This window comes from Pinus tabuliformis, chromosome 9, assembly GCF_031772625.1.
Source record: "Pinus tabuliformis cultivar Carrire ecotype Pingquan chromosome 9, CPIR1, whole genome shotgun sequence".
NCBI classification, from domain to species: domain Eukaryota; kingdom Viridiplantae; phylum Streptophyta; class Pinopsida; order Pinales; family Pinaceae; genus Pinus; species Pinus tabuliformis.
The window spans coordinates 689,618,376-689,629,960 of record NC_142307.1 but is presented as its reverse complement, the minus strand read 5'-3'; the positions used below and the strand labels follow the sequence as shown (position 1 = coordinate 689,629,960).

The 11,585-nt window shown below is 36.9% G+C and overlaps 1 protein-coding gene across 3 annotated transcripts in view; it reads left to right on the top strand.

The window, feature by feature from the left end:
* The first annotated feature begins 2,991 nt into the window (after positions 1-2,991).
* LOC149150532 (ribonuclease J-like) overlaps positions 2,992-11,585 on the top strand; it is a 318,852-nt gene continuing 310,258 nt past the window's right edge. For all 3 annotated transcript variants that reach the window (XM_089437865.1, XM_089437863.1, XM_089437864.1), the window contains exon 1: positions 2,992-3,254. In XM_089437865.1, the coding sequence (XP_089293991.1) occupies positions 3,107-3,254 (148 nt within the window). In that variant the 5' untranslated portion in view covers positions 2,992-3,106. The remainder of the gene's footprint in view (positions 3,255-11,585) is intronic.

Genomic DNA, 11,585 nt, shown 5'->3' with positions numbered 1-11,585 from the left:
TGAGTGAAACATGAGCAACTCCCATTGAAGCAATTGCTATGGTGCAGCTCATAAGATACCTAAAAAGAATTGAACAAATGAGAGTAGGTAGATGGCCTAATGTTATCTTCAATGAAGGCATCAATGAAAGAAAGAAAATATGGATGAAACAAAACTACACATGGATGCAAAAATGGGATATCTACCTCAATACCTGTCCCACAAATAGCAAGGAGCTAAAGGATTTTGTTATGGAGAAGTTTCGTAAAAAGGTATGGGGAAAAGAGTTGGGTAGAAAGAAGAAATATTACATTGAGGAATTCAACCCTATGTGTGATTTACAACAAAAAGAGTTCATTGGAGCTAGCATTTCGTGGAGGGCAAAGGTTCTTATTGCTCAATTAAGGACCAACTCACATCAACTTCGGTGTGAAATAGGACGGTGGAAAAGGCCTAAAGAAGCTTGGGAAGAAAGGGTGCACACATTTTGCACGTTTGGGGCTGTGGAATCGGAAAAACATTTCATTTTGGAATGTGATGCATTCAAAGACATTAGAGAAAGTTATGAGAACATGTTAGCATTAGTTTCTTGGCATTGTCTTTTTAGCGAAGAGATTGTTGGAAGGTTGGGTCAGCTCATCATCATTTTGAATCAAAAAAGGATTGAATTGCAAAGAGCGAAAAACACGGAACTAATGGTCTCATAGACTAGTTTTAGTCTCGTGGACCTTAAAATATCATTTCATTTATGTTACACATATTTCTATACAAAATTGTAAAATATCTCTCAATACAATTACAAAACTTAAATATACATATAATTTTGTAATAAATTATGAAATTTATTTCCCATTATAAGAAATTTCATCTAACTTTACAATACCTTAATCAAATATTAACATAGATTTGATAGTTAATTAAAAAAATATCCTTAAAAATATTATGCCAAATAACTTAGAGGAAGTGTATTCTCACAAGTACCTAGGAATTGATATTCATCACAAGCTCAATTGGAACTATAGCATTGAGAAAAGGATTAATGGGGGGTGGAAAGCTTACTTTGGTCTTAAGAATAACTGCAAAATGACCAACCTCGTAATGTGGGATAAAAAGAAGTTCCTCCTTGAAACTTTAGTCACTGCTGTTATCTTATATGGATGTGAGGTTTGGGGTTGCAGCGTCTCTAGAGAATCCTGGAGAAAGATTGAGCAAATCCATAAGCGCTTTATAACATATAACTTGAAAATTAAAAGCAATACACCCTACCCTATTCTCCTTATAGAAGCAGGTCTTTCCCCTATTGAGAGCCTAGCTATGACTAAGCTTCTGTGGTACAAGCACAAGCTCAATAACATAGGAGATCATAGACTTCCTAAGCTAGCTTTAAATTCCAGCCAAAACCAACTAAGGCTCAAACGGGGGTGGTATAAAGACACGAGGGCCTGGTTAAACCATTGGGAGATCAACGAGAATGATGCATTGCAAAACATTAATAACATTGAAAATATTGTTACTTCTAAGTTCAAAGAAAAAATGTGGTGTGAGAAAGATTTAGCAGCTAAAAGAAAATTAAGTTATTATAAAAAGGTCATCAACCCCACCCTAGAAGATCAAAAATATCTCTCTATTTTAGCTAGTTCAAAGAAGAAAATTAATATAGCGAAGATTAGAACGAACTCTCATGAGCTCCATAGTGAAACAGGTCGTTGGGCAGTTCCTAAAACACCATGGATGGAAAGGATCTGCCATTTCTGCGAGAATAGGAACATTGAAGATGAAAACCACTTCCTCTTAGAGCGCCCCACGTACAACCACATTAAATCTCAGTTTCATAATCTTTGTCGCAATACTGACCTTCCTAGCCTTTTACGATGTCAAAATTATAGTGAGCTTGGGAGGCTTCTCTCCAAGTTTTTTGAGCATAAAAATAAAATCTTAAATCAAACTAAATAATTTGTTTCTTTAGGTCCGATAGACCAAAGTTTGATCTCAGTGGACGTTAACCACCACCATCATCATCATCACTTTATATAATAAAATGATAAAAAATTAAATAATAAAAATATCAAATTTAATATTTTATTATTTCTTTAGATAATAATTATTTAAAATGAACATTTTATTGAAATAAAAAATATAAGAGATTAAAACACAAACCGTTTTTCTTCTGCCTAAAAAAAAACTTAAATTTACATATAATTTTGTAATAAATTATGAAATTTATTTCCCATTATAAGAAATTTCATCTACCACACTGGTTGGTTCGAAACGCGTCGACAAAAGATTGGTTATGTGATTTTGCCCAAGATTATCTAAACAATGCTATGGATCACAGAAGTCTAAATTCCTTAAATTTCATCTAATTTTACAATACCTTAATCAAATATTTACCTTTAAACACATATTTAATAATTAATTAAAAAAATATCCTTAAAAATATTATGCCAAATTATATTTTTACTATTAAACATTATTTTATATCAATAAAATGATAAAAATTGAATAATGAAAAATATCAAATTTAATATTTTATTATTTCTTTAGATAATAATGAATAATTATTTAAAACGAATGTTTTATTTTATATCAATAAAATGATAAAAATTGAATAATGAAAAATATCAAATTTAATATTTTATTATTTCTTTAGATAATAATGAATAATTATTTAAAACGAATGTTTTATTAAATTAAAAATAGAAGAAATTAAAACACAAACCGTTTTTCCTATGTCTAAAAAAAATAAAAATAAAAATAAAATATATACATATTTTTATCTCTTTCACGATTTCAGTTTACTTATTTAGTATACCTTGCAGATCTCCCTAGCGAAACAAGACAGAGAATACTCGAAACAAGACAGAGAATACTGTCAGGCATTAGGCACCCTGGAAAATCCATCGACCAAAATGATGAGAAAAACACGAATGGTCGCTTGGTGAAGAAAACAAGTCCCTAGGAAAATGTTTTGACTTAAAAACAGCTTATGTCCACGTGGCAACCTTCACGAAGGATGGCAAAAGATAAGATTGCTTTTGTTTTTTTCGAATTTCAATCTAATAAAGAGCTGAGACTTGTTCCTGTAGTTCATACCCAGTTCGTTGCAGTCTCACACTGATCTTGTACAATGATTGCGATGAAGTGCCAGGGAATGCTCCTTCAAACAAAGGACTACTATGGCTGGTGGCCGACTATCCTTAGCCCAAACGGATATTCAGGGTTCCCGCCCGGCATCTTTACCAGAAGAAAAATTATTTGCAGATTAGCCAGGGCAGGTGGGTGTTTATCAACTTTGAACCCTAAACCCCAGCCATGAATGGTCTTGAAACCACAAACTCTGCTACATCTGATTGCTATTCATTTTTTTTTTTGTTTCACAGTTGATGGGCATTTCAAATTTTAAATTTAATCCTCACGGATCTATTTAAATTGCATTGCTGGATACCATCTCGACGATTGTCTTCGTTGGTGTTTTCAACAAATGCAAATGCAGATTCATTATGCAGTACCAAAGCAGCCTTTAAATGTATCGTCATTTTTCTGCAAGGCTATATCCATTTATTCATGGATTTTTTAATTTTATTTTCTGCCCTTTTATAACATGAACATGGGTGGGATTGGGGCTATAATATCTGCATTTATGTGTGTGACCTTTGGATACTACAACTTTAACGCCTGTTTAATGTGCCTCTATGACTTCTTCGAGGTGCTATAATGGCCTGTTGGAATGAAGCTTAGTCGAAGTACATGGCGAAGTCCGTGAGATTTGAACCTTATTTAAGGTATAAAACTCCTCACAAACTCACCGTTGGGCATTCAAGGGTATAAAACTCCTCACCGTTGGGCGGGCATTTAAGGGTATAAAACTCCTCACCGTTGGGCGGGCATTCAAGGGTATAAAACTCCTCACCGTTGGGCGGGCATTCAAGGGTATAAAACTCCTCACCGTTGGGCATCCATGGCAAAATTTATTACCATTATCTATTTATCACGTTTAGGGTTTCGTGGCACTTGATCAATTAACTAAAGGTAAGGAGGATATCCACAACTAACAAACTATATTAAAGATAGGATGAAACCTCGCACAGCAGACAAAACTGACTGCTCCCCAAAATAAAAGAGCCCTGTTCCCACCGGAACTATTTCAGTTGATTAAAAATGAAGGTGTTGATGAATAATAGAAGAATCACAGATTACATTAATCTTCAAAGGATAAAGAAATAAATTATAAAGATATTCACAAATGACCGAAATATGTCAGTGGGACTCGAATGCACAACAAGTTACAATGGCAATGCAGGAATGCTGTGGTATCTTCAAAAATAACTAAAAGCACGATTAGTATCTACAACTTCGTGCACCTTATGATGATTGCAGCAGTGATAATTGCAGTCATAAGATGTCATGTAATTTGAGTAGATATGGGAACAGATAATCAAATTTTCACAAACTTCAACACCCTCAACCAACAGTTTAGTTAGAGGTTCTTAACAAACCCAATTGTACTATTCCTAATTGAATATGCTACTGCACATTGATTATGGACAAGGCAAAGTGCTAAGTTTGACAGGGAGAACATGGAAATATGAGTATCAAACATGGACACGTCGATCCAGAAACGTAACAGGGGACATGTTATATATATGTGTGTGTGTGTATATATATATATATGTATATATATACGAACACAAAAAATAAATATGGACATAGAGATTCAAAACATAACAGGGGGCATGTTAAAGAAATATGGACATAGAGTTTCAAATTTTCTAGAAATTAGAACATTCACAAAACACTTGGAATCCCTTCAAATATTGATTTTACTCTTCACTTGCGCTGTGAGATGCTGCGAGAGTTCTTTCACTACAGCTGAAAGTGAGAAAGTACCAATAAATTACTGTTTTTTTAGAGTGGGACAAGTCTAGGGCACGTGTTTGATGCATGTTTGACATGTGTGCATGTTCGATGTGTGGGATATGGACATGGGCCCCTATTGGGATGTGTCCTATTTCTTAGGCAAAGTGTGATATTAGGTGATGACATCATACAATAAATGTTTGAACATAATGTTCAAAGACTCCCTATGAATAAAGGGAACTAGTGGGACTTGCAAGCCTATTTATTTTGTAGAGATTGTGTAACGCCCTCCTCCCACACTTACCCAACCTTACCAGTCCATTGGGGTAAATATGTGACGAAGAGTTACTATGATATGACTCAACTCCCTAAGTGCAGTTAAGGAAGTAGAATCGACCAAACAGAACTTTACTGACATCCCTCCGATGCTATAGGACCTCCAGGAGCTAACCAACCACTCTAAGTGCCCAACCCCTGAGTTAACTTGCTTTTTCACTGACCTGGGCTCTTAGTCGCTCCCATGACAAGGCAAGCCAGTGGCTAAGACCCTTTAGTCGCTCTCATGAGCCTGCATCCCAGCGACTGTAGACTTTTTCACTCAGTTCTGTGCCAACGACCTCGAGATTTGAGCCACTTTTTCAGGGCTAGGACCCAGGTCTCTGCCCAAAACTTAATGAAACTCTTAGAAATGATAAATAACATTGAAACAAGGCCTCTAATGCAAAACTTGAACAAGGACCTAACCTGACCCATCCTAACCATGATAGGCATTTCGTCAAACACATCATGAACATGTAATGTACAGGTCATAAATACACATTTGAACATAGGGGCCTCATACTTATATGAGAATCATCAAGAAGGTCTAATGCCTTCTCACAATAGCTACATTGTTATCTATTAGGTCATACATTCATTAACCATTCATTTACTAATCAAAACATGATGAGAGCCATAACTAAAATCTGTCATAAAACCATGCTTATTGTTGAAGAATGTAACTAGTGTCGGTCTTCATAATTGTACTTGAGTCATGATGTAATATAATTGAAAAAAGAAAAAATTTATTGACTTATTAAAGCATGGGTTTCATGATTTGGTCAATGGTCGATAGGTCATAGCACCCATTGCGTGCTCTAGGATTTTTGGTTGAGTCAATATCAAAGTCATTATTGTAAGAAACCCTTCTTGGGCTCCTTTAGATCAAGAAAGAAAAATTATTTTTGTATCTATCCTCCACCAAGTCAACTTCCTCTCAAGTCGGCCTCAAACTCATCATGGCGATCATCTTCAACAGTGTACAAGTTGACCTCTTCATCAATTGACAAGTCAACCTATTATTGGATGCTCCAACTACTATATAAAGGGTTGAATTTGACCTTTTAAGGGATACTATATGCACACACATCTGCAATTTGACTTAGTAAAGAAGTATGTGAAAATCTGAAGAAGAAAAATTTGAGCAAGCGAAGTTTGTGTATGGAAATCGAATTTTGTGATGCTATTCATATGATCTTGAAACCGGATAAAGGGAGCCAAAATAAAGAAGAGTGAGTTGAAGGTATTGCAGAGAAGAAGAAGACAAATAACTACATGTGCTGAGGGCTAACTTGGTGGAAGGAGTAAGTCTATGTCTTTGGTCAAAGGTCAGGTATGTCTCATCTTGAATTGAATCTACAGTAGGAAGAGTTTGTGACTGGGTTTTCCCCTTATAGGGGTTTTGCCCTGGCTGAGCGCCTATATCTTGTGTTCTCTTGTGTTTTTATGTTTTTGGAAATTATCTTGATGATAATAATAACAATAAATAAGTAGAAGAAATAATTAATCACAACAAATTGTCAAGTAATGGAAAAATCAATTTAGGTAAGGAGCCCTAATAATGTTGCCATAGATTTCTCAACATGGTATCGGAGCTTGGTTCATTAGCATAAGGGTAGTTAGAAAATCATGACAAGCAACAAAAGGCTTAAAGACAGGAAAACATAAGCAAGTTACAAAGGATCGAATTCCTTCAGGTAAGAAATTTTGAATTCTAGGCATGATCTCATAAAACCTCGGTCTTGTAATCATATAAAAGACTTGGTCATGTATTCATATAAATTCTAGTTTTTGTAGTTAACTTAAGCTACAGTCTTGTAGCCTTGTTTAGTCTCGGTCCTTTTAGATACAAGTCTCAGTCATCATAAAGGGACAATTCTCATTCTGTGTTTAGAAGTTACCTCTCGTAGCCTCGAACCTGTAGTAGAAGCCATGTTCAAAAGGACTGAGAAGCTAGTTGAGTATCTCTCTCATGGCGAGCATCCTAATAAGAAGAGCGAAGTTCTAAAGAAAATATTTAAGGCCTGTCCAAGAAGTCTAGATCTGTATAAAATCTGAAATTATCACTTTTGGAAAAGTGACAGAATTACAAAAGTATCTCTCATAAAGAATAGTCCATGTAATATAATGGCTCAAGAATTAAAAGTCTCAGGAAATTTAGACTTGGAAGATCTCAGTTCTTGACATAATAAGATTCATTAACCTTGCAACTTTGGAAAGGATCGAGCCCTTCATCCCTTATATATGTCTAACCATATTGAAGAATATAGCCCTTCATTGTTGACAAGATATTACATAAAGTCTAGAATTGCCTATTTAAAGTGAACAACATAGTAAAGTCTGGACCTATAAGTGACAAAGAAGCCACTCTCTACTATACAAAATTTTGTAGAAAAGAAAAAGTCTTTAATCTAGTTTGTCTTAGGCCAACTTGAGGAAGTAAAGGATCTCATCAATAATCAAGTAAGTACTGCTTATTTTATCTCTTTATTTATCTCACATTTTGACTACAATGATAAGTAAGGTATCAAGCCTATTGTCACTGTTTCAAAGAAGAAAGCAGCCTACAACAGTTCAATTATCTTGCTCCAACATGTCAAGTCTGTGAAAATTTGGAGGCCCAAATTTCTACTGCAACAACTAATTAAGTTCCTTCTATTTGTTAATTACTGAACAAATTATTTACTGCTTCCTACAACAAATATCGAAACTAATACACTGCAGCCTTCACCAATTAAAATTATATGCAGAAACAAGTAACTGAGCAAGAAAGAAATACACAACACATTACACAATTATTTTTGGACAAATGTCCCCGGAAAAACCCAATGCGGGAAAACTGGTGCAGCAGCTGAGGGTTTGTATTATTAAGTAGTAGTTTTTTGAATACAATCTTTGGATGCCTTGCTGGCTATCCAGTACAGAGAATATGACTGACAGAAGATTAGTGAGAAATACCTCACACTATCACTGGCGATCTCGACTGATCCAGCCACAAAATGGCTTGTCCCTTGTTGCCTCTGCGCAGTCACTGCGTAGGCCCAGCGTCACAGCTTCTAGGGACAACGTCACCCCTTCTGCTGATCGATTTGCCTCTGAGACTTCGATTTTGTCCTCTCGATCTCACACCTCGACTTCTGGCTTCAGAAATCGACCTCTCCAGCAAAAATACGGATCTCGTGAAGGCTCTGCGCTGCCTCTGCGCCAGCCTACGCTGCCTCTCCTGGACCTCTCTCTACCTCCTTTGTTGAGTATTCCTGGATCAGGAGAAACCTCCAACTAGAACTATCCCTGCCCCTCACTGCAAGAAATCACTTCGAATTTCTCTCCGACAACTGCTGCGCTACTTTCTCTAGAAATTCGATCTTTGATCTCCCATTCAATGTGTTTTCCAAATGCCCCTCAAGTCTATTCTTATAATTCTTCAGTTGAGAATCAATGACCCAAATTAGTTTCTAATCAATGGCTCAGATCATTTTTGCTTGATCCTCGTCTTCTTCTAGAAGTTTCGCCCACAGTTAGATTAATACCCTTTAATTATTTTAATTTCCTAAGTTTAGACTTAGGCACCCATTAAAATAATTAATTATTTTAATAAAACTGATTCTGGGTGGAATTTCCCAAAATAATTTTTGGGTATTGTGGAATACATGTGTCCAAGCCTCCCTGCAAATCTTGAGGCTTAGAGCACATCCGATGCTACTAGAAATCAACACTCCCTCTTATTGAGGAATGTGCTCTAGTAATGCAACCTGTTGAGTCATTATTATGACTCTGAAACATCTCCCTTTGCGCTGTTGATGTCTGAGCGCTGCCCACCAACTACTGCGCAAATGCTGCATCTGTACTGCTGCTGACCCTACCACTGCCAACACTGCATCTGTACTGCAACCCTCATAAGTTTTTCATCTATGCTGCTGCTGGCACTGCCACTGCCAACATTGCATTTGCACTGCAACCTTCTCCAACTGCTACTGCTACTGCATCAACAACGGAAAAGCATCCAAAATTACTGAACAAGTGTTCAGCATGATGCTGTTGCTGGAGTTCTAATTGTTGCTAATCTCTGCGCTAATGCTCTAAAACCTCTGCGCTGCTACTGACTCTGCACTGTGCCAACTACACTGCTGCCAACTTTGCTCCGTGCTGCTCAGTTTCTGGCGCTGCAATTGTCACTCCGACACTCCTCTGCATCAACTAACACTGGTCCATCCTGCTACTTCTGATCTGGTCTCCCGTAGCAAGGTATTGATCCAAGAGGTGGATTCCTCAAGGATCCTGCCCATTTGAAGTTCTTTCGAACTACACTACTAGATCAACCCACCTCACTCCTGGAGGTATGGCTGTCATCATCGCGAAATCTGATCTACTCATACTATTGTTGTTACCGTTTTGCTGATGCTTCTGCAGTGCTGCTGCAACTGTTGCAATAATGAGTCTGATCTCCCCAGATCTTGAAGGACTAGCTTCCATAGGGCCGCTCCCTCTGAAACTAGACTCCCTTTGAGTCTCGATCTCCCTATGGGAAATCTCTTTACTCCGTCCTGGCAACTCACACAGTCCTCTTGCATTGGAAACTGGACTGCGAAGCTCTGCTCTGGGAATCTGCTAGCTGGAACTGCACCTACATACTGTAAGTGGGCAATTCACACTGCCAGTGACACTGCAACTAGTTATGCAACTGTCATTTGAATTGACTACCTGCATCTGCTCACACTACGATCCTGCTACTACTAATTCTGTTGGGCTCCCATAGCAAAGATACTGATCCATCTAAGAAATCTGCAGCAACTGGATCTAATTTGTTGCTCTTCCATGGATCCTGCCCATCTGTAGCCATCTCTGCAAAAAGTCGAATTGCTCCCTCTCTCCTCTGCACCGCTGCTAGGTTGGCCTACGCACTCCTTGCTAGAGTTAGTAGGTCTGCTGCTCCCCGCTGTTGCTTAGCAAATGAGAATTCAGACTTCTTGGCTGGAAGTCCTCTTGGGAAGAGTTCCCTCAACAATGTCTCTCTTCTTCCTTCTGACGTTTTTCTGCTGCAGAAAACTGCGTCACACCAGAAACCTCCTCTTCGCTGAAGCTTCTGCACTGCTCCCTTTGACACTGGCAAACTTCGATCTGGAAGCCTTACCTCTCTGTCGTCTCACTCAGAGAGAACCCTTCCACTGAATCAATGACGAGTTTCATGAGTGACCATGTTGATAAGTGATTTGTACTTTTGATGTCTATTTTTGCTACTACTACTACTACTAAAGTTGTAGAGGAGTCTTAGGAGTCCTCAAACTTTGAGCAATATCATTTATGTAGCTCATGTTGATGATCTCTTGTCTAGTAGTGCTGATGAGTTTGATCATGATGATGAGTGATCATGTTGTTGATTACTGATATGTAGACTTGTAGTAGGTCGGTGGCCCTGTTGCATTGGATTTGTCAAAGTTCGAAGGAAGCGGAAGTACCCATTTTTTCAACAAGGATCAGATCACAGATTAGCAGTTCTTGTGTCATGGTCATCCCATTCTGCAAGTTATATGTTGTAAATGATCTTAGTAAAACCATGAGTCTATGTAACAACCTAGGCAAACCTATAATTTGATGATGAATTCCATCCTAGGAGGTCTTTTAACTTCACTGATTACCTGTGTTCTTTGACACGGCTAATCATAAGAGTTTTTTCCCTCCAACTTAAATCCCAAAAGCTAGGGTGAAATTTATTGTCGAATTATTAAGTGAGTTCTAGTGTTCTAGTCAAGTCTCATGTAAAAGTGGGTTGGGAATAATTTAAGCTAATTGACTAAATTATTTTATTACAAATCACTTGGATTTACTAGATCATATTGAGTCGCAGATCGGTTATGTGTCTTGAGGGTCTAAGACGAATGTGTATTCCCTCTTTGAGTCTTGTAAAAGAAACATCATATGTATTAGAGGGTTGGAAAAAAAATTAATCCCCTCGTGTAAATTAATTAATTTTTTTGGCAAAATAAAATTAAAATCCTAAGCCAAAAAATTAATTAATTAGAGTCAAAATTAAATTGTCTAGGAAAATAAATTCTCCAAATCGAAAAATTCTTGGGTCTTGAAAGAATCAATTTTTAAAGATCTTCCACCTAGGGAATATTGTTTTTTTCAAGAAAATTTGAACCCTTGGACCTTGGTGGTTAAGCCGAAGTCAAATTTTTGAGGAAATTAGCTCTAAATAATTAATTTTGAGCTAAGTAAAAGGGAATTAAATGATAAATTCGAAAATTTCTAAAAAATAAGAAATCAAGGGCCAATATTAGAAGATCTTGAAGTATTTATCAATGACCAAGATTATTTTGACAATGATCAAAGAAACTAGCTGTTATTTTATCATTTGAAGATTTATTTATAAATTAGAGAGTCATTTGAGTCTCTAGTCATCTTGATCTCTGACTAGAATTGCTGCTGAA